This window comes from Typopeltis vanoorti, chromosome 9 (genome assembly GCF_054136105.1).
Source record: "Typopeltis vanoorti isolate ZY-2024b chromosome 9, IOZ_Tvanoo_1.0, whole genome shotgun sequence".
NCBI classification, from domain to species: Eukaryota; Metazoa; Arthropoda; class Arachnida; order Uropygi; family Thelyphonidae; genus Typopeltis; species Typopeltis vanoorti.
This window is the reverse complement of record NC_143557.1, coordinates 48,421,794-48,445,633: the sequence shown is the minus strand read 5'-3', so window position 1 is coordinate 48,445,633 and position 23,840 is coordinate 48,421,794. Positions and strand designations below refer to the sequence as shown.

At 34.8% G+C, this 23,840-nt stretch overlaps 1 protein-coding gene across 1 annotated transcript in view; it reads left to right on the top strand.

Annotated features, from left to right (window-relative positions):
- LOC150103022 (uncharacterized) overlaps window positions 1-23,840 on the top strand; it is a 435,119-nt gene that overhangs the window by 330,670 nt on the left and 80,609 nt on the right. Inside the window, exons 23-25 of the mRNA XM_090398054.1 lie at window positions 1,309-1,423; window positions 7,807-7,882; window positions 10,691-10,799. Coding sequence (XP_090254180.1) covers window positions 1,309-1,423; window positions 7,807-7,882; window positions 10,691-10,799 — 300 coding nt within the window. The remainder of the gene's footprint in view (window positions 1-1,308; window positions 1,424-7,806; window positions 7,883-10,690; window positions 10,800-23,840) is intronic.

The window sequence follows — 23,840 nt, the reverse complement described above, 5'->3', positions numbered from 1 at the left end:
TGGGTTGGAGCAACATATCAACTTGTAAAATTTGTTGTGTTTGTTATATTTATTTATTTATGTTTTATTTAATTTTCGCTTCATTTTCTGAAAATTTTCTTTTATTTACTGAGGATCAATATGTATTTTACACAGTAATAGGCCACATAATATCTGATCGTTATTGAAATTAACCACACGTTTGCAAATCTTTTATTCATTTCTTTTTTGTCTTATCAATAATAAATATTTTACATATGCTGGTATTTTGTTGTAGATTAACAACTTCTTATAATACATAGAGGTATTCTTTTTTTTATTCTGAAATAGATACATTTTTATTATGTTTATTGTTTCCAAATACTGCAATGAAAATGTTCCTATACTACTGTGAAAAACAATCCAACCTCAACAGAAGATTTCAGATTGCAGAAGCATGAAAAACAAATAGCTTTGTTTATCTAAACATTGTATAGCGACATTTATGGTCTGTATTATATTTAGCAACAATTAGTGTAATTAGAGACAACTGGAATGACACTCATAATGGAAAAACACTCCCCCTCCCACAGACTGTGCTACATGCATGCAAGCAAAAGAGATTTATTGTAGTACTAAACATTGCAGCTAACTAAACATTGTCCTAATAACCTCTTTCATATTTTCAGTTCCAGGAAATACATATAACAATTGTTTATAATGCAATCATTGGATTAAATTAGTTTGAATTACATTCGAGATATTCAATATTATCCAGAAACTTCAGAAATTCTAATTTTACAAATAAAATACTACCAAAAAAGTTACAACTAACATGCCATATAAACTTCGAGTAAATGCAACCTCCTGATGCAGAAGTGCACATTATCCAAAGAATGCTTAAGAGCCCATTTTCAATTGTTCAAAGTATGCATAACCAAATATATTGCGGAAAAACCAATACTTCAATAATTTTTATGTTTCAGCTCTTTCTGAAATAGTGTTTTATAGTGATACAGAAAGATAAAATAAAAATCAATTAATGCTGTATATGTATACAATGCATAGAAATGAAAGATTGTTTTACTATTCAGTAATTTTCTTCTATAAACAAGACTTCATTTGCAATTTCAGCAGAAATAAAGCTAAATGTGTGTGTATAATTCAGGCTGAGATGATCATAGTGATTCTGTTGTTGTTCTTCAGTTAATGTGTGTGTACATTAATTTATTAATATAAAATTTTGTCCTTTGTAATAATCTGCAATGTCACTGTTTTCTGACGTGACAGTTGCATTTTGAATGCCATTCACTGAAAATACTGATAACATTTTTTAAATTTGATTTAAAGAAGTTAGATCATCCAGGCTCACACCAGCAGATCTTAAAGACAAAGTCAGAGTGCTCAAAAGAGAAAGTGATTTGTATTATGCTGGCTATATTACAGCTATACAAGCTCCAGATGTGTAAGCATTTTTCAATACTGGAATATAAAATATATTTAAATATTAGAAAAAAATGTATAACATTATCTTTCCAAAACAGTTCAACATTTTTACAGAGCTATCTGCATCTTGTAACATTATTTTATATTTGTGATAGTTAAGTATAACTATGACTTACATATAGTTGATGTTCTGTTAGTATTACAATTATAAAATTTTAAAATATAGCTTATTTCAGCATGAATAGCATATAAGTTTGGGGCGGGCTGAATTTTCATTTCAGTTGGCAGCATGAAATGAATATTTCATTCTGTAAGCTGTTTTGAAGTTTAAAGGGTTTGTTCTTTTTTTAAATTGATTAAAAAGAGTTACAAGGAATATGTTATGTTATAATTTAAAATTAATTAAAAAGTAAATTAATGAATAGAGAAACATGAAGCACATCAGTTTGAGGTTATATTGTTGAGAATATAAAATAAGACAGCAGTTTTCCAAGTCTAGAGGGAGGGAGGGATAAAGAATGATCTATGGTCAGCTTTCCTGTTGACAATAATTAACAGAATAATAGTATACATGTTCTAGTTATATAAGCTCCTTATGGAATGGATTAGGTAAATCCTTCTGTACAGGCATATTTGCTATCTGTAGAGGAGGAGGAGAATGATACTCTTTTTTTTTAGGTACTTTTCACTATTTTCTAAATGCTATAGTTTTGTTTCTATTGGTAGGATTAAATTCTTCAAATCTGTCAATGCCCTTTTGAATGCCTTCATTGAGTAAAAGTGACAAGTAGATAATGTTCATCTTACAGTCAGTAATAAGTCATATTTTGGTCTAATATTCTACAAAAGAAATTTTCAGTCACTTACTCACCAGTATGCCTCTTGGTATGTATTGTGTGTTATTACATGCATACATGTGTTAAATTTCAGTATCTTCCAGGTGGAAGAAGAAGAAATGATTCCAGATCAGCCTCAACTACCAGAGCACAAATTCTTTTTTAGGGGGTACATGCTTTGTAAGAATACATTGAGTAGCCAACTCAGTTGCTCCCTTTTAGGATTTGAATACACATTTCAAATTTGCAATTCAGATACATATATAGTCATTATGGGATCACTTAAGGATCAAAGCTAGATAATGGTGAGAAGACCTTCACATTGCCTATAAGGAGTGCAGAGAACTGATTGAGGCTTCTGACCTAATATGAGTTCTCATGTGACTTCACATGATATGCCCTGTTAGTAGGCATCCTCTAGATACAAACAAATGAGGATGGACTGACTGGCAATTTGGGATGTAGCTGAACAAATTGTATTCACTGTTAGCTTAAACTAGTAAAAAGTAAATTCAGAGGTTGTTGGGGGAGAGGAATTGTCTGATGCTGTACATCAATGTATGCTTATTCACATACCTGAAAAAAAATGAAAATGCACTGCAGCAACATAAACAGATTTTGAATAAGGTCTTCATTCTTGTTAAAGAGTCAAGAGGTCATAACTTGAGAATGTTTAAGTAAAAAACTCTATGGTGATGAGGTAGAAAGCTTGCATTCTGTGATCATTGGTAACACTGGCACTTGAATTCTTGTTACTGACATATGTACTTCTCTCTCTTTCTCTCTGTCTAACTCTTTTAAATTCATCAGACTAATTTTTCCAATGGAGGATCAGTGTTTGGTCTTCCAAGTTAATCAACATCTTAATAGCATGAGCAAATGGCTGGATTATTACCACTGATGTTGAAATAGGACTGTACTTATTATTTTAACTATTTTATAATTGTAATCATTAGTTATGAATCTAATTTCTTTTCAGTTTGGCTTTTAATAAGTGATTATTGAAACTTGTTATCATGGCTGTATATGCAGGGATTTTTGTAATATCATATGGTTCTGCTGAGTAAAAGTAATGAAAGTTTTGTGAAGGTACCACTTTTCATGATTTTGGTTTTCTGTAGATTATAAAAGATATGATATTGTCTGTTAGTACAAGGACTGCAAAATTGATTCTAGGAAGTTGGCTGTTTAAGTGCATTTAAAAAATATCCACTTCTTGGGACTGTGGAAATAGATGTAGGCATAATTAGCATAACATATCCAACAGTAGGATTTTACAATTGCAAAATTTAAAACGTACAGACCTGGTAGTTTGCTTTGATATTACACACGTCTCTTCACTAACATTTCACAAAAAAAAAAAAAAAAAAAAAAAAAAAAAAAAACCTTAGGTATTTATGAGTAAAATTCTGAAGATGTTATTATTTGTCATATTCAGATTAATGTACTCATTACCTCATAAAGCATATGGATCGAAGACAAGATTCCTTGCTAATTTCTTCATGAAAGCTTTTGAACTCAACTTTGATTCTAAATGTTACTTCAAAAATATGAAATTGCATTTCTTAAATCTTATGTTTAGCAACAAAGTGCCATTTCATGAGTTGTTTGGAAAAACTTGACCTATTGCATGTGCCAAGTGTAGGTAAAAGAGTAAGAAGTATTAAGAAGAAATTTATTGTTATGTATTTTGAATAGTTGAAGTTGGAAGTTTTTAAAAGAACAGAGAGAGAAGGCTTTTCCAGAGACTAGAGGTAGATGAAATGAAAGAAGAGAAGGAGAAGTTGGTTCAGTAGATTTGAATGTAGAGGATAAATGAATGTTGACCATAGCTGCATTTTTTCTTATAAGTTTGGAAGAAAATGGAGGGATGTTAGTGGCCAGTTCAGCAGAGATTGACCATGAAAGTACCTGTAGAGGAGGTATAAGGGAGAGAGAGAGACTGGAGTGACTCTGTTAGAGAGGGTCATCACTTAATCAGATTGCCCTCTTCTTAATAACATCAAACATGCTAATGAGGCTTTGGATCCACCACCCCAAATGGTTGAGCAGTATTCCATGTCTGGACGAATTTGGAATTTATATGGTATAGTAGTTGTGTGGGTGAAAAGTAGTATTTTCTATGAAAAAGAAAACAAGAGTTTTTATGGCAACAGCTTCTGAAGCTATGACTGAGATGTGTTTGTTCCAGGAAAGGCAGTCAGTTCAAGAAGAAAAATCTGATCATGATTTCATATTTAAGCATTATCAAACATAAGGGGATATTAAACAAAAGTCTATTTAAGTAGTATCAAAGTTTGTAAGGTTATCCTTACTTTATTGAAGAATATGAAGAGACTAGAATTTAGAGCATATGTTATGGAGGATCTTGAAGCTTATAGTGAGTAGACACACTACAGGATTTGTCAAATGAGTGGGAAAACTGGAATGTGCTGTCTGCTGTGGATTTGAAGAGCAGGTCATTTATGTATGAGAGGAAGAGAATGGGTAAAAGTATTTTCAACATAATCTCCCTTAAGACTAATACATTTATTCCAGCGATGCTCCAGCGCCATTATCCCATCCCTGTAGTGGGAGTCCTGGGGTACTTCTGCATTGATGGGGAAATCTGCAGTTAGAAAACTATCCCATGACCTGTAGTGAGCACCCAGAGAGGAAGCTGGTGAACCAGTTGCAAAAGGTGAAAGGCAGACCCAATCATATGCCTTGAGAGCAACTACATGAGATTCTCCATATACCTTTCCATGTTTGGAGTCTAGAGGTGGATGATGATGATTCAAGATCATCATCCACCTCTGTGGATCAAGACTAACTGAATCCATATTGTTGGTCACTAATCAGCTGTTGGGCCTCCAGGTGGTGTAGAAGTTGGCTGTTGATAACTTTCATAGCATTAAGTGATGACCCTCTCTGCTGTTTTTGAGAGAGAGAGAGTGGAAGTTTGAGCAGTTGGATAGTAGTTTTGTTTGCCAGCTGAGTAGGTAGGATTAAAGAGGGGATACAAGATAGATATTAATTCCAGAGAAAAAAAGGTTTTTTTAGCCTTAAAAAAAAAAACCTCCAAAACCCTCAATGAGAAATGACTGGAGATTATGGGCCAGAGAGAGAGAGAGATGTGGAAAAATATGGAAGAGATCACCATCCAGCAGTGGATGGATAAAGATTGATGATGATAATGAGGTGGTATACCATCAGGATCAGATGCCTTGTTTATATCCAAGTTATTCAAGATTCTTCTGATGGAAGTGAGGTCAGGCAGAAGTTGTAACCAATGGCCTTGACTAGGGGTGAGAAGGCTCAACTGCAGTTAGAACAAGAGGCAAGTTAGTGACATTAGCCCTTTTCAGAATCAGATTTTTTTTTTTTTTTCACTGCCTTGGAACACTTATTGGAGGACCAAGCTTGGATGCAATTCAGGAATTTTGAGTGGAGTCAGAGATGAAGACCTTCCCAGTTATAAATATTTCTATTATTCATTCCAAGCAGGCATTTGGGTCAAGTGAACTGAAGCAGTAATCAGACCACAGAAAGGAGAAGTAGTATTCATCACAAGAGTGCCAATCTGGCACTCTTGTGATGTTACAGGACATGCAACTGAGAATGGCTAGAGTGTGAGTTGTTCTAAAGTGAAACTTGGATCGAGTGTGGTCTGAGTTACCAAGAGGAGAACTGACAGTCATGGTATATTAGATAGGTAGTCTATCTTCCTGATAGAAAGATAGACTATTTGTATCAGGTCATTGTTAATGGCACATAACCTCAGCATCCCTGCTTGCTTGATCAGCCATTTTGAGTTGTGGACATATTAAAGTCCCCAAGGAAGGTGATCATCTCACTAAATTTGGATATTTTGACTGCAGAAAATCAAGCTTTAGATATAGATATTCAAAGACGCTAGAGTGTTTATCTGAATTTCAGTAATGATAGACACAGCAATTGAATGCAGCATGGTAGGGGAAATTTTCAGCCAGATCCATTTAAACAAGGAGATGTGGGTTGAAGATTCTGCATTCTCTGACATGGGATGTCAGTTCTGATGAATGCAGAAATGCTTCCCTTCTGGCATGAGGAAGTGTGCAAGGTTGCAGTTGAGGCGGACAGTAGTTGTTACATTCACCAACTGAGGTTCTGTTAAGAATATTAAGTTTAGTTTTGATCACTGGAGGTGTTGGTGTACATTGTATATTGCTTTGAGACTATGAATGTTCATGGAGTGGATATGGAAACTTCTTTTTTTTTTGTGAGGATTATTAATGTTCGGGTATTTTTTGATGGATTTTTATTGTTTTAATGTTTTTTTTTTTTAGATTTTTTTTTCATAGGTTTTTCACTATTTGTATTATAACCATATTTCAATTTTCCTCCCATGAAGGAAAACTAATTCAAGTTTTCCTTCATGGGAGAAAGAGTTAAATAAAGAATAGGGAGCATGCAGTGGGATGACACAGTCATCCCACTGCATGATTCTCCCCTATTCTTTATTTAACATGTCAAAAGACACAGTCTTTCTTTCCACACAGAAGGAACCCAATCTCCTGATCACATGTGGCTTCAACCGTCTCCTCATGCATAACCACCAAACTTGGACTCCCTCATGCATAACTGGCAGAGCAAATGCAGCAAGATTTAACACTAGCTGATCAGAAACATCCATATTTGATACTATCGTGTTCAGGCCTGCAAAACTATTTTACTGCTGTGTCCTCGAATGGGAGAGAGTCCCATTCCGTATAGTGTATTTGTCATGTCCTTGAAAAGTATCGCCCTGCACACTGCATGTGAGAAGAGAGGGGAGGAAGAAAATAATGGAGCCCTTGCTCTGAAGACCAGGCATGAGTATGCCACTTTAGGCCTCCAATACAAAATAATGTAAAGTTAATTTTCAAGTGGACTGTCTTAATATGAAATTTAATTTGATGCTGATTTCAAATTATCCATTATCCTGAATATGGAATTAATTTTTATTTTTCTATTTTAATAAGGTGGAGTGTCCCAGAAGTAGGGATATTAATATATAGAAAGTTTAATTTTTTGCTATACAGAGAAGATGTTTCTACACAACTTGCATATGAACCTGCCTAGCTGAGAAGGAAATTCTTGGAAAAACCTAGGTTCAAATTCCTTGTAAGCATAAAGACTTAGCAACAAAAGAAGAGTTGGCCATCCGCATGTGAGGATAGGAGTTTTTGGATTAGGTTCATTTGATCTTTCTTGGCCAAGTAACTGTGCTTGATATATAATTAATTAATGTTAAGAGAGCAAACAATCCACAGCCTGCTGTTTGTTGGTTGCATATATTGTATATCTGGTGTCATGGAAGAAAATCCCTCTTCCCCTCTGTTTGAGACTAATTAACCTACCTTTGGTTGAAAAGACATGTTGCTTGCATTCTTAGATGGGAATCAAATCTGGGACTTTCCAGCCAAAGTGCATCATTTATGATCCCTACAGAAATGCTAAAAATGTTTATTTATTCTTTAGTTGTAACAGATAAATTAACATTATTATTTGTAGGCGAGAATTTTTTGTTGCCATTTTTATATTTTGTTTATAATCTTACTTTCAGGTATGGCATCACTTTAGATGGAGAAAGAGGTAATAGACCTCACATATTCTCTAGAGAAGAAATTCTAAATCATGCGGTGAGTAAATAAATAACTACCATTTTAATATTAATGTATAAGCTGTATGTAATAGAGAGAATTGTGGAGAGTGGTTTTGGCTTGTTCTTTATATGTTACAGATCTTTTACTAAGATTTTACTCTTCACAAATATCTCATTTGTGAAGAGTATTGTTATATATTGAGTAATGATTTTCATTTCATCCATTCATGGAGTAGTTATTACTAACACCATGTTTCAACATAAAGATGGACACAAGTTCATGTGGAGAGAAGACACAAGGAATGAAAAGCGTCATTGATAATGTTATTGTTGATAGTGATATCTTCATGCTGGTTCATGATACAAAGTGTACAGGGAATTTCAAATTGGAAGTGACAATCACTTAGTTTTAAGTAAGATAAAATTGGATATTTCTTTGAAAGGAATGTTATGTAAAAAATTTTTAAAAAGAATTAACGTTGGGGAGCTTTTACTGGTAAACTATAGACTCAGCTATCCAAACATTATTGAAGAAAGAATGAAACAGTTTGAAAACAAGAACCAAACCTTGGAGTCTCAGTAGCAAACTCTGAAGAAAACATTGATTGATTCATGCAGTGAAGTTGTCTGCAAGGATAGAAAAATAATAACACCATGGTGGACACAAGAAGTTAAAGAAGTAGTCCTGGGGTGGGGAAAGCATACAAAAAGTTCTTATCAGATAAGTCAGCAGATGCCCAAAAAGAATACAGAGAAAACTGTAAAAGAGCTAAGCTATGTATGAAAGTAGCTAAACAAAATTCACAGGAAGACTTTAGTAAGAATATAGAAGGTAAATATCAGGAAGGTGACAAAATATTCTGGAGACTATTCAAAAGGCTTAGAAAGGAAGGAAAGAGTACTATAAAAGTAGTCAAAGATGATAAAGGTGTCATGAAATTGTAGATAAGGATATTCTAGATAAATGTGAGATTATAGGAATTTTTCTACTAGGTGTTCCCAGGTAAGATTTATGCAAGCATACTTGAAAAGAGGCTGAGAAAAATTGTGGAAGGGAAGCTTGGTGAAGAACAAGCTTGATTCAGGCCAAATAGAGGTTGTCAAAAACTGATTTTCACTTTAAAAATAGCTGAGAAATCATGGGAATACGACAAGGATCTGTACTTAAATTTTGTATATCTGGAAAAGGCATACGACAAGGTGCCAGAGAAGAAAAATGCTTTTCAAGATACTACAATTATATGAGGTGAATGGAACATTATACAGCGCAAAACACAGTCCATATTTAAGTTGTCAGTCAGCAGTTAGAATTGAAAGAAATACAGGAAGATGGTTTGATGTAAAATCAGGTGTGAGATAAGATGCACATTATCACCACTCTTATTCATCATCTATATGGATCACATTATGAAAGAAAGTGGCATTATACCTGATATCAAAATTGGAGATATCAAACTTAGCTCTTTGTTTTATGCAGATTATGTTGTACTCCTAAACACATCCAGTGTAAGTCTCCAGTATTCTGTAACTAATTTGAATAACAGCTGTAAAAAAATTGGCTTGAAAATCAGCAATAAAAAGACCAAAAGTATGAAAATAGGCAGGAGTGTAGAAAACTTCAGCTGCATTCTGAATAGAGAGGCTGTAGAACAAGCAAAATATTTCAGCTATTTAGGCAGTGTTTAGTGCAGATGGTAAATTAAATTTGGAAATAGACAACAGAATAAGCAAAGCTGATATGGTGGTGAGCCAGTTGAATAAATTTATGTGGAATAAGAGAGAAATTAGCTGAAACACTAAACTAGCAGTATACAAGACACTGTTTGAAGTAAATTTAAGTTATGGATATGAGAGTTGGGTCAGAAATTAGCACATGATCAAAGATTGGAGGGCCACTGATATGGGAGCTCTGAGAGAGAGATCAGAGGAGTAAACAGATGGCATCAATGGCAGAATCAATTAAAAATGAAGACATTAGGAAGGAATTTTACACAAGTCAGAAACCGTGCTCTAGAGACCAAACATGGAACTTTTTTAAGCCACTTCGAGCCTCGATGAATGGATCTCATAGCGGGAATTAAACTTCTTCTCTCACCAGAGATAGTTGCACACATGCATGTCCATAACAGGAGTTTAATCTACAGTCTGTTTCTTGGGGAGCAGATATGCTAACCATTTCAGGCTAGCAAATGCAAAATATTAGTATTTTGCATTGCAACAAATGCCAATATTTTCTTAGAAAGAGACTGTATTAAAAAAAAAAAAAACAGGAAAATATTGCATTGCATTTCGAAGGTAATGACTGTTTTGTTTACTGAATTCTATCTCTGCTTTGTCATTTAACCTTCCACTTTTCTTGGGAGTTGAACTAGATCAAATAACATTTACATTAAAACCTTGAGGAAAGCTGGTAATATAAAAAGAGCTGTATTCTCTATTTATCTGATAATTTTTAATTTTATCTAAAATTATCAGATAAAACTTAACTGCATATGGACTTATTTGTCTTATTTACAAACATGAGAGTAATGAGAAAAATGAAGTTTATGAAACAGTTTATCCTGCAGTGGAGAATGGAATGCTTCTAAAAATAATTTATTGTTTATGTCCTATTGTAGAGTTAACCTGATATCAAAACATCACTTATAGTGTAAAAATTCTTTAAACTTTTATGCTAAACATAATCAGGCATCTTAAATTGTACGAACCAGTATCTTATTCTATAGAATGATTTGTTGTGTGTGTGTGTATGTGTTTTGCATGAAGTGTATTAATATTATTTGTAGTTTAGTAATTATATTGAAAAAAAAAGAGAAGTTGAATCATAAAATATTATGGATTTCAGATTTTGGAAGTAAAACCGCAGTCAGTTCTTCAGTTGCGAGAAGGCACTAGGGTATGTGCATACTGGAGTCAAAAGTGTAGATGTCTTTATCCTGGAACTGTAGCTAAATGTAATTATATTTTAAATCTGTATAATTATATAAAATCTATATAATAAATATTAAAAACATACAAAAAAGGTTTTTCAAGTGAGTACCATCAATCAAGTAATCATTCACCAAGTAAGCATTTCTAATGTTATTTCAGTTGGTTACTGTAGGAATTATGTAATTCAAAATGAGAATATAGCTTCCTGTGAACTGTATTATGCTCTCAGGCCAATTTATATTATGTGTGTATTATGTATGTTTGTCTATCCTATCCTATTCTTTTCATCCATCTAGGACGTGTTGAGCCCCCTTCTAAGGAGGGGTTACTGACATATTAATGCATCCGATTCGCCATTCCTCTGCTGCATCCCCTAAGGGCGATATTCATGACTGTAATCGTGTGTTCAAGGTGTTCACGGGACCGGTTCACCTGCTTGCTGAAAGTTTATTTTTCACTTGGTTAGAGTATAATAAATTTAGTTTAATCCTTTATCCAAGTGTGTGCAAACAAAGTTTGCACCTGAAAGTATCTTCAGGACTGGGGGTAAGGTGGTACAACACCAGGGCAACTCGTTGCAAAGGTGGAGCAAGATACCAACACTCCTATCTCAGTATCTCCTATAACGCAAAACACATCTCCTTGCGGATATGTCTAATGTTATGCATTAAGTGAAGGGCCACTACCAGACTAGTTTCGACCTTTATTGAGGTCTCTTCAGTGGGAGCCAGGCCCAAGTTGGGATACTAGGCAGAAGCATTATCAGCAGGTCATCTCTACCTATAGGAGTTGCCAAATGGTGTGCCACCCTTTTTTAATAAATTACTCTGGATTTAGAGAAAGATGAAAGTTTATTTTTCACTTGGTTAGAGTATAATAAATTTAGTTTAATCCTTTATCCAAGTGTGTGCAAACAAAGTTTGCGCCTGGAAGTATCTTCAGGACTGGGGTAAGGTGGTACAACACCAGGGCAACTCGTTACATATGAGGATATGTCTAATGTTATGCATTAAGGGCCCTTCCCTTAATGCATAACATTAGGCATATCTGCAAGGAGATGCATTTTGCATTATAGGAGATACTGAGATAGGAGTGTTGGTATCTTGCTCCACCTTTGCAACGAGTTTCCCTGGTGTTGTACCACCTTACCCCAGTCCTGAAGATACTTTCAGGCGCAAACTTTGTTTGCACACACTTGGATAAAGGATTAAACTAAATTTATTATCACCTGCTTGCAGCATGAAAAACCCCAGATATGCTGAGGAAAAAACCCTGGTGTCCATGCCCAAGACTGGCTAACTTGACTATGGCTGAGGAAGATCCTTAAGCTCCTCACATCATTGACAGGAATCGAACCTAGAACACTCCATCCCCAGGCATATGGTTGCGAAGTGCATAACCACTAGGCTAACCGCGTGGACGTATTTTGTCATGTCCTTATTATGAAAGGATATCAAATTATATATTAGGTAATAACGTAAACTTAATCATGTGGTGCTGTCATAGTAATCTGAACACCCCTTGTGGTACATACCAGGAAATTGATGATGATGATGATGATTTATTAGGTTATACTTGATGGTTTGTTAAAGTGCTTGATAACCTATTATTCCATTCAGTTGTGTTTTTAGCACTTCATTAAACCAAATGCTTTTTTTTAAAAATAACTTCTGCAATTTTAAAAAAAAAAAATTATAGAAGTTAGAAATTACATAAAGCAGGATATTTATTATGATATTTTCATAATATGATGACTGAAACCATCTGGTGTTTTGAAACCAAGCTGCCCAGACAAATACAACATTATTCCGTCCATAATTGGACATCATCAGATGCAGTATCGTCTCTCAGTTGCTCAGTGATTTGCCAGATAATCCTGTTGTGTGCTTTTCTGGAGGCTTTAACTCTCTAAAATCAGTCACTCCAGACACACCATCCATCCATCTCATTGATAGTCATCCTTCCTCTTTTTCCAGGAACTTTACCTTCTGTTACTGTTTTGAGGTCTTCCTTCCATCCTTTCAATGTGTCCAAAGTATTTCAACTTTCATCTGTCACTATCCTTAAGGAGCCTTAAAGTTCTACTGATCCTTTCTAGCACTCATCTGCCTGTCTGCCTTTCAGTATATGATATCCTCAACAGCCTTCTGTAACACCACATCTCTAAAGCAGCAATCTTTTTCCCATCAGACTTCTTTAGGTTCATAGTCTCACATCCATAAGCTGCTGTTGAGAAAAAAACTACACCTAGAATCCTCAGCTTTGTTCCTGTGGAGATAGATCCATTCTTCCAGATTTTAGACAAATCTCTGACTGTTGTTTTAGCAATTCCTAATCTTCTTCTTCTGATGTGTTCTGAATAGCAATTCTTCACATTAATAATGGATCCCCAAGTACCTGAATTTGCTGACTTCCCCAATTCTTTCTCCATTAAGGTACACTTGTTTCTCAGGAGCTTCCATGTCTGTATTTCCTTTGAGAACCATAATCTTTGTCTTGCTAGGATTGAGCCGAAGTCCTTTGTTCTTACTGATCTCATTAACTTTGTCAAGAATTTGTCCCAGTTACTTCTTGTCATTATAAAGGAGCACTGTATCATCAGAGTACCTCAGATTACCAGTCAATCTACCACCTGTCCTAATTCCTGTCCTAAGCTCATCCAATGCTACATGCATGATGTCCTCAGTAAGGATACTAAACAGGTGTGAGGAGAAAGTAGGCATCCTTGCCTAACTCCCTTTCCAACCTGAAGCTAATCAGTTAATCCAACATCTGTTTTTACCATGCTTCTTGCTCATACAAGTTACCTATCAACCTGATAGTATGTTAAGGAAAACCCATTATTTTCATTACTTGTCACAGTTTCAAATGCTGAACACAGTCAAAAGCTATAGAGCAGTCTATGAAACACATTATCATAGAGAGTCTAAATTCTTTATACTTTTCTATGATCTGTTTGAGGCAAAGGATCTGATCTCTGGTACCATTATCTTTCCTAAAACATGCTTGTTCCTCAGATTATCTACTTCAACTTTGGCCTCAGTCCTATTTAAAATGGTCTTTAATAAAACTTTGCTTAATTAGAGATTAAATTAATGAGAGATTAAACTAATAATTATATATAGTTGTTGCAATCCTTCATATCCTGTTCTGTGTAGTAGTATGAGAGTTTTCTACATGGACGACAGAATCATGGCCTAAAGACTAACTTCTTTCAGTCTCTAGGCCATGATTCTGTCTCCCATATCCTTGTAATCAATCTATGAAACACTCTTTTCCTTCCACTAACTCTGCTGGGATTCCATTTGCACCTGGGGCCTTAATGTTGTTAAGCTGTTTAACTGCTCTTTCAGCCTCATGCCTAAGTGAAGACAGTTCCAAATCAAAACTTTCCTAGTGAGGGGCTTCTCCAAATTTTCCTTATCCTCTCTGCTATATAACATTATTAGCAGAATTTATTCAGTTCAATTTTTTAAAATGTAGATAATGCTGTCTTAATGTTGTTTTTTTCATCATTAAAACTTCATCAAAATTTGTCTGTGGAAATTTAAAAATATCACAGTATTTTAATGAGCAAGTTTTCAGTATATAACTAGAGTTTCTGTCTATCTTTGCAATCATAGACTATATCAAAAAAATACTAGTTGATTACTACCATCACTGGCAAGAGCATCATGATTGGTTGCAACTACAATTACAGGAGATATCCAACATTAATCCTTGTAGTGGTTGAGGTATGGTGCTTTGCTGCTGTGAATAGGATATTCAAATATCCATTCTTAGCAGACCCAGAAATGATGTTCTTCAAACTTTAAAAAAATAAAAAGATTTTTCAAAGGAATTATAATAAACTAAATAATGACAAAAGTGATGCTTGCTAGTGATGATGATTTTACTGGTGCATTACTTCATTTGTCTGTTATAATTTAGTCTTTTGCATATCATTCTAAACATTCCCCCCCCCCCCCCTTAAATTTGACTAGAAGAGCCATTTGTTCAAAACAAAATTTAAGAATTGAATATATGAAGGTGGTGGTTCAGAAATAAGGGTACTGCATTACATATGAAAACGTTACTTTCAGGATTGAATAGGTGAAAGGCATTAGCACTGTGAGTGAGCTAAGGATTAGATAATTTGGAATCATTGCTATGGAGACCAAATGTGGAACTTTCCTAAGCCTCATATATGTAGTATGCCATACATGAGTGTCATTAAAGCCACACACCATCAATTGCAAGATGTCAGGCCGACTGGAAATATATTCCCTTATATAGAGCTGTGTAGCATGATTTCATTTTGTTTCTGCACTGGCAGAAATTCATCCCCTTGCAAAAAAAAATTCAAAGCAGTGCCACCAGCAAAGAGGACTGTGGCAACATTGGCCACAGTCCTCTTCTCTTTGCTGAATCTTACACTGCTAAACACAAATACAGATGGTTACCATGCTACACCCGAGAGGTTCTGCACTGCCCATAGTCCTGATCTTGCATCCAGCGATTTCCATCTATTTGGACCACTGAAAAGACATCTGGTTGTCATGCAATTTGCAACTAATAGTGATGTGCAGCATGCTCTCAGTTCTACGTTAATAACACTAGATGTCAATTTCTTCTATGATTTGATGTTGATGGGACAAATGGATAAACTTTTTGTCAGTATGTAGAAAAGCAGGAATCAGAATCATGTTATTCATTTGTGTGCACCTATCAGAATAAAGCTCTTCACTTGGATGTCATCTCATTTAAACATAACTAGCTGAAGCAAGTTATCTGGTCTTATACAGAGGTAGTAGGGGGATTTCCCTTTCTGGTAACTCAGGCTTTTTCCTTCAAAACAAATTGTTTGAGAATACATTCTCTGCATTCACAGCAGCCTGTGCAGATAGGATTTAACAGTCATATCATAGCATTAGTTGGATTTATATGAAACTACATTAGTTTCCATGAATGTATTATGCAGAAATATCACAACAAAACTTATTTTACCTTACGATGGAATCATAGCATCACATTTTTTAAAGCAAATAAACAAAACTAGTTTATTATATTATATGGATAGATATATATATAAACTTCAAAAATCAACTCAGAAATTTTATACTATGCCACAATGAATAGCTAGACATGCCACAAGTTTGGTCACATGGTAGAAGAAACTTAATTGCTCAATGAGATCATCACCAACTTGCTTATTGGAAGCATGAAGCAATTTTCCACAACAATACTCTGGCTACTTCTTTACTATTTGTGTACCTCCACAGTGCAGTCATGAGGATGCCATAGCATACACCTTTTCAGTTGGAAATACTTGGAATATAAGCTTTTTTTAGCTGGAGATTGAGCAAGTTGATGTTATATAGCAAGATTTTCCTTTAAGGAATTTTTTTTTTTCATTCAAATAACTTGTGCAATTAACAGATATGTATGGATAAGAAGGTTTTGTGCCTCTATATATGGCATTGGTCAGACCATATATGAACTGTAGTGCTCAGATTTGGTCTCCTGGAAGTGATATAGAAACACTAGAGAGGATCCAAAGATGAATGACTAAAGTGATGTTAGGACTCTGGAGTGTTGGTTATGAAGAGTGTTTGAGGGAATGTGGATTACAGAGGTTGGAAAATAGGAGGAAATGAGATATGATAGAGACCTTTGAGTTAGTTAAGGTAATTTATCAGACTAATACAGAAGGAATTATAAAAACAGTGGATGTTAAGATGGGAAGAATGAGAGGCCATCCCTGAAGTTGTATGAAGATGTGGTGAAGAAGGGTGTGAGGAGTAGATTTTTTGTATGGAGAGTTGTTGCTGAGTGCAATATATGTGCAATGCAATATAAGCCAATAGATGAGTGCAATATAAGCCACCTGGATCATCTTGTCTGGAAAAAATTAATTCCTATTGCTGAACATCCTGCAATTTATATTGGGAACTTTAATATTCACCATGAATAGTGGAAATATGCTCGAAAAAAACGAATATGGTGAAAAACTTGTTGAATGGATCGAACTAAATAATCTTCATTTAGTCTTTTATGCCAAAGACAAAGGCACTTTTAGATCTGTGGTCTGGAAAAGAGACTATAACCCTGATTTATGTCTTGTGAGCAAAAATAATTCAGGTCACCCTATGCAAAATTTGAGAAAGTCTTAACTGACTTTTCTCATAGTCAACATAGACAGGTATTAATTGACATTGGTATTTCTATTCCACTTGTCAGATCAATGCCTTTTCCACAGTGGAATTTTAAAAAGGCTGACTGGAATAAATACATAAATGAACTTGATGAATGTATTCGCTGGATATCTCCAATAAGTAGTCATTTTAATCGATTTATCGGCATAGTCCTGCTTGCTGCCAAGAAAATTATTCCTAGAGGTATTAGGCATAACTATATACATGGTTGGAGCGAAGAATGCAAATTACTTTTTAATGAATATCAGATGGGGTGCTTAAGGGTCAAAGATGTATAACTGAGAGCAGACCTCCACATAGCCTTTAAAGGAATGCAGAGAACTGACCAGGGCTTCTGACCTAATGTCCCATCCTCACCTCCTCGTGGTGTACCCTGTTGGGTATCTACCTGGATACTGAATGAACGAAGATGCGCTGGCAATTTGGGATTTAGCCGACCAAATTGTATTCTTATTGGTTAAACCAAAATATAAAATGATGGTACATCATGACAAAATTTCATGCCGGCCGGGGCATCGCCTGGTTAAACAAGGCCCCCTTGTTTTCGCCAGGGAACCAGGGCGAACAGGGAAAAGTCAGCTACTGGAACAAATCTGAAAACACACCCCAACTCAACATTACCAGAGTTATAGATCGGTACTATCAACATAAGAAGCCTGAATGGCAAATAAATGGAGCTAGCTGAGGAATTGGATAAGTACCAGATCGATATAATAAGGATGACTGAAACAAAAAAAGGCAAAAACTGGTGAGATCTTTCTGAGCAATAAATACAAAATGTTACATTCAGGCAATGACAATCAAGGAAAAACAGGAGTAGCCATGGTATTCAACACTAAATACGAGGTTAATCTTCGTGAATGGCAGGTAATTTCAATTAGAATGATGTGGGCAAATATCAGAATGGGGAACTAGACAATGAAGGACTATTTGTGCCTATGGTCCCACAGAAGGTTCTATAAGGTAGAAGTGGAGGAATTTTTTGAGACTTTAGAAAAAGCAACTGACACAATGAAAAAGGAAAAGTTGGCCCTTGTTGGGGATCTAAATAGCAGAGTAGGAAATGATTGTGAGACATACAAAAATATTTTGGGAAAATTTAGAGAAAAGAGCAAAGCTAATAATAATGGCAAATATCTGTTGGATTTCTGCTCAGAACAAGGATTGGTTATTAATAACACCATGTTCCAACATAAAAATGTGCACAAATTCACATGGAGAGAAGAGGCAAGGAATAAGAAAAGTCTCATTTACTATGTTATTGTTGATAGTGATGTTTTCTCCCTGGTGCAGGACACCAGAGTGTACAGAGGATTTGAAATTGGAAGTGATCACTATTTAGTCTTGAGCAGGATAAAACCGAATTTCATATTGAAGAGAATAACATGTAAGAAAGAAAACCCTGATTGATTCAGCTAGAGAGGCATGTGGTGAAGTTCTCTTCAAGGATAGAAAAATTAGAACTCCATGCTGGACACAGGAAGTTAAAGAGGCAGTGAAGGAAAAGAAGAAAGCATATCAAAAGTTCCTGGCAAATAAGTCAGCTTGTGCTCTTGGAGAATACAGAGACAAATGTGAGAAAGCTAGTGTGTAAAAGCTAAACAAAAGTCATGTGAGCACTTTGGCAAGAACATAGAAAATAAATATCAAGAAGGTGGCAAGATATTCTGGAGGTTGTTGAAGAAGCTTAGGAATAGAGGAAAGAGCACTGTAAAAGGAGTTAGAGATGATAAAGGTGACATGAAAACAGGAGGAAAAGATATCCTTGAAGTATGGAGTAATTGCTTTGAAAAAATTGTTAAATGAAACAAGCAGTGATAGCACAGTGGTAAAAAAAACACTCAACAGGCATACAGTCAGGAATACATATCCATATTTGAAGTAGAAAAAGCCATCAAACGCTTGAAATGTGGAAAGGTAGCAGGACTAGATGATATTCGACCAGACATGCTGAAGTATGGTGGTATAAAAATCTTACAGTGGCTGCACTGCATAGTTCAGAGAGCCTGGACAGAGGGACGAATTCCCGATGATTGGAGTAGAGCTCTAATAGTAGCCATATATAAAAAGGGAAATAAAACTGAATGTGAGAATTACAGAGGTATTTCCCTACTGTGTATTCCTGGCAAGATTTATGCAAGTATACTTGATTGAGAAACGGTTGAGAAGAATTGTGGAAGAAAAGATTGGTGAAGAACAAGCCAGGATTCAGGCCAAATAGAGGCTGTCAGGATCAGATATTCACTTTACGACAAATAGTTGAGAAAGCATGGGAATATAACAAAGATCTGTATTTAAGTTTTGTCAATCTGGAAAAGGCATATGACAAGGTGCCAAGAGAGAAGCTATTCAATACACTACAGTTATATGATGTCAATTGGGCATTATATCGAGCAATACTTCGTCTTTATTCGAGTTGTAAATCAGCAGTTAGAATTGAAGGAAGTACAGGAAGCTGGTTTAATGTTAAATCTGGTGTGAGACAAGGATGTACATTATCCCCTCTGTTATTTATTATCTATATGGATCACATTATGAAGGAAAGTGCTATTAAACATATCAGAATTTGATATGTTAATGTGAGCTCTTTGCTTTATGAGGACGATGTTATACGTCTACATAAATCTGCTACAAGTTTGCAAGATTCCCTGACTAAATTGAATAACTGTTATAATAGATATGGTATTAAAGTCAGCATTAAAAAGACAAAGACAATGAAAATAGGTAGAATTGTTGAAAATGTCAACTATGTTGTGAATGGGGAACTTGTGGAACAAGTAAAACATTTCAGAAATACATCGCCCACCGATTAAGAGATCCTTCGACACTTCTGCACATCTCAGAAAAAGGAGAATCCATTCTGATAATAGAGTAATCAGTCTGTATTGTGGAATGAGTTGTTTATTATTACCAGTCGGAAAATTTACCCAGAGGAAGACCAAGATATAGGTGGATTGATATGGTACAAAGTACCTTAGACAATAGAAATATGAGATCTGATAATGTTGGAGTCTTGACAAGTAATAGACTGATTTGGAGGAAAATTGTAGATAGGAAGTTAGTAACGACGTAAATTTTTCATCTAGTACTATCATATCCTATACACCCCTTGAGGGTACATGTCAGGAATTCGATGATGATGATTACTTAACTATACTTGATGAATATTTTAATAGATGGAGACTCCTTTTAAATAGGAGCAAAACAGACTTGTTTTCATCTAAATAATAATGGCAAATGTATAACTAAAACTGAACAACATTTGAACATTGAACAATTGAACATTGAATTGAACAACACTATACTTCCATATAATAAATTCCCTAAGCACTTGGGAGTCACACTTGACCATTCTCTCACTTTCAGGCAACATCTTTCAAACTTGGCATACAAACTAAGGACACGTAATAATATTCTACAGAGACTCTGTGGCACTTCCTGGGGTTCAAGAGCCTCTACTCTTCGGACAACAGCCCTTGCTTTGGTATTCTCAAGTGCTGAATATTGTGCTACTGTGTGGCTAAATAGCCCTCACACAAAGATTATTGATTCTCAATTGAATAATATCTTAAGATTAATTACAGGCTCTATTAGATCAACTCCAGCATATTGGTTACCTCTTTTAGCAGGCATTATTCCTACAAAACTACATAGATTGAATTCTTTAGTCTGTGAATTTCAAAAAATTGCTGGTAATCCAAACCTACCTATTCATCAGAATCTCCCAACTCTTAACGTCAATAGATTGAAATCTCACCATCCATCACTACAAGCAGCAGAAGAACTAGTTCTAAATAATTTTAATCCCTTCGAAGTTGGAGGAAACATGGAAAGAAAATACAAAAGAACATTTGCATAACATCTTTAAAGGTGATCAAATCATTACAGGATCAGATCTACCTTGCAAAACCTGGACAATACTAAATAGGATTCAGACAAACCATGGCCAGTGTGGAGATACTCTCTATAAATGGAACAGACGATCATCTCCACTATGTGACTGTGGTGCTCCATGACAGGCTATGCAACATATTGTAAAAGAATGCACCCTTCGTGCTTATCAGAATGACTGGAATGACTTTTTTACAATCAGCTCCTGAAACTGTGACCTCGATTACAAATTTAGATCTGAATTTATAATGATATATATGTTTTTTTCTTATTATAACATGTTAAGACTTTTACTTTTAACTTTTATTTATTTTATTTTTATTTTAATTTTCCAACTCCTTGGATTAGATCTATGTTTTCCTTCAAAGTTTTTAACTCAAAATATTTTAAATTCTTCAATTCTGTTAATATATAATGACATCATGATTCTCTTTTTTAACATCATGTTTTTGCCATGAGCTATGTATGTATGAGTGCAATACATTGCTGGAGTGACTCCTGTTGACTCCAATGGAGGTTACCAAAATAATAAAAATAGCTAATAATAGTTTCATCAGTATTTCATCAAAATTATTTAATATAATTTTGCTATTGATGCCATCTACTCACTCCTCCTATTTTCTAGAACTCTCATGTCTGTGTTCTCCAGTCATGATGAATAGTTTTATTTTTAACCCAGATCTCATATCCATAGATTAAAACTAATTTGAACACTCTCTTGTATATAGCTATAGTGTTAGACTAATTTCTCTCTTATTCTGTATAAATTTATTCAGTTGACTCTCATCATACGAGGTATGTTTATTCTACTGTCTGTTTCCATATTTATTTTGGCATCACTAAAAATGCCTACCTGAATAATTGAGATGTTTTACTTGTTCTTTAGGTAGCCATACAGCTGTTGTTTTCAGTGTTCCTGCCTATGCTCATAGGCTTTGCTTTTTATTGCTTGGTTTCTTGCCAAACTTCTTGTTACAGCAGTATCTCAGTTTGGTGTAAGAATCCAGCAGACCTGTATAACATCATCTGCATAAAGTAAGAGAGTGGAGATAGTGCATGCTTTGTCTCACACTTGATTTTACATCAAACCATCTTTGTGTACCTCTTTCAATTTTAATTGCAGACTTACATAAAGATTATGTATTACACTCTTTTGGTACCTTCTCATATGCCTTTTTCTGATATACACAACTTAAATACAAATACTTTTTATATTCCCATGATTTCTCAACTGTCAGTCTTAAAATGAAAATCTGATCTTGACAACCACTATTTGTCCTGAATCAATCCAGTTTGTTCTTCTCCAAGCTTTTCTTCTAGAATTTTTCTTGATATCTTCTCAAGTATGCTTACATTAATCATACCTGGAACACTTTGGGAAATTCCTCTGATTTTCATACTTAGTTTAGTTTTATTTTCCTTTTTTATAGAATTTTTCTTGGTATCTTCTCAAGTATGATTACATTAATCATACCTGGAACACTTTGGGAAATTCCTCTGATTTTCATACTTAGTTTAGTTTTATTTTCCTTTTTTATAGATGAATACTATGAGAGCTGTAGGGCCCTTTGAGAGGAATTTTATCAGGGGGTATAAAGTTTCTTTTGGGACCCTTACCTTCTCCATTAGTCGTTGTTTTTATGGCTCCCATGCCCAGGTAAGATGTACCTCCCCTCCTCCCCTCTCAGATGTCCTGGAGCTGTACTCCAGTCATCTGGAATTTGACTTTCTTGCCAGGCTTTCTGAATTGAACAGCAGAGATATTTGAATAATTCTGGTTGAATGTTATTTTTTCCAGCTGCTTTTCCAGTGAAATGTGAAAAGGCAGTTGGAAAAAATTTGAACGGAATTTCTGCCTCATTCAACAGGAAATGCTATTGATTGCATTTCCTGTTCAATATTTTCTACCACCATTCTATTACTTTTAGTTTCAATTAAAAATCTTTCTAAGTAATCATGCTGGACATCTAGAATGTCTTTGGTTTTCATGTCACCTTTATCATCTCTGATTTATTGTAGTACTCTTTCTTCCATTTCTAAGTTTTTTCAATTACCTCCAGAACATTTTGTCACCTGCCTGATATTGCTGATTTTTCACCAAAGTTTTTCTATGACCTTTTATTTAGCTATATCGCACATTGGTTTGCTTTATTATATTTTTATTTTTTGTTCCTGTATGAATGTCAGAGTACATGCTGACTTATTATTATTATTATTATTATTATTATTATTATTATTATTATTATTATTATGTGACACCTCCAGGGAGTTCAAAGACTCATCGAGGGAGAGTGTGCCAACAGCATCAAACGATTGACCTTCATTTTCTAGGAACTTTCAGTACATTTCTTCTCTTCTTTACCTACCTCTTTAATTTCCTAGTCCACCATTAAGTCTGATTTTTTTCTCCTTGCAAACAACTTCACTACATGCCTCTCTGACTCAGTCTGTCAGTATTTTTTTTTCAGAATCTACTACTGAGTCTCCAAGGTTTGATTTGATTCTTTTTAAGACTTTCTTACACTCCCTGCCACATAATATTCAATTTTATCCTGCTCAAAACTAAAAACCTCTTGTGTTCTGAACCAGCATAATGACATGAACAATAACATAATAATTGAGACCTCTTGTTTATTATTTCTTTTCTCCATACAAATTTGTTCACATTTAGATGCTGGAACAGAGCAGGCATTGGTAATATCTAGTCCATGTCTTGGAAGAAATCCAGCATTTACTTGCCATTATTATTAGCTTTGAACTTTTCTCCAAATTTTTCGAAAACATTTCTATGTCTGATATTTTACTCTCCTATTTAGATTTCCATCAAGGACAAACTTTTCTGCTTTCTTTGTGTCAGCTGCTTTTTCTGTATCTCAAAAATTCCTCTACTTCTTCCTTAGTGGAACTTTTTCGTAGGACTATGTGTAAAAAATAAGCTTCATTGTTCAATTCACCATTTTAATCTTTGTCCACATCACT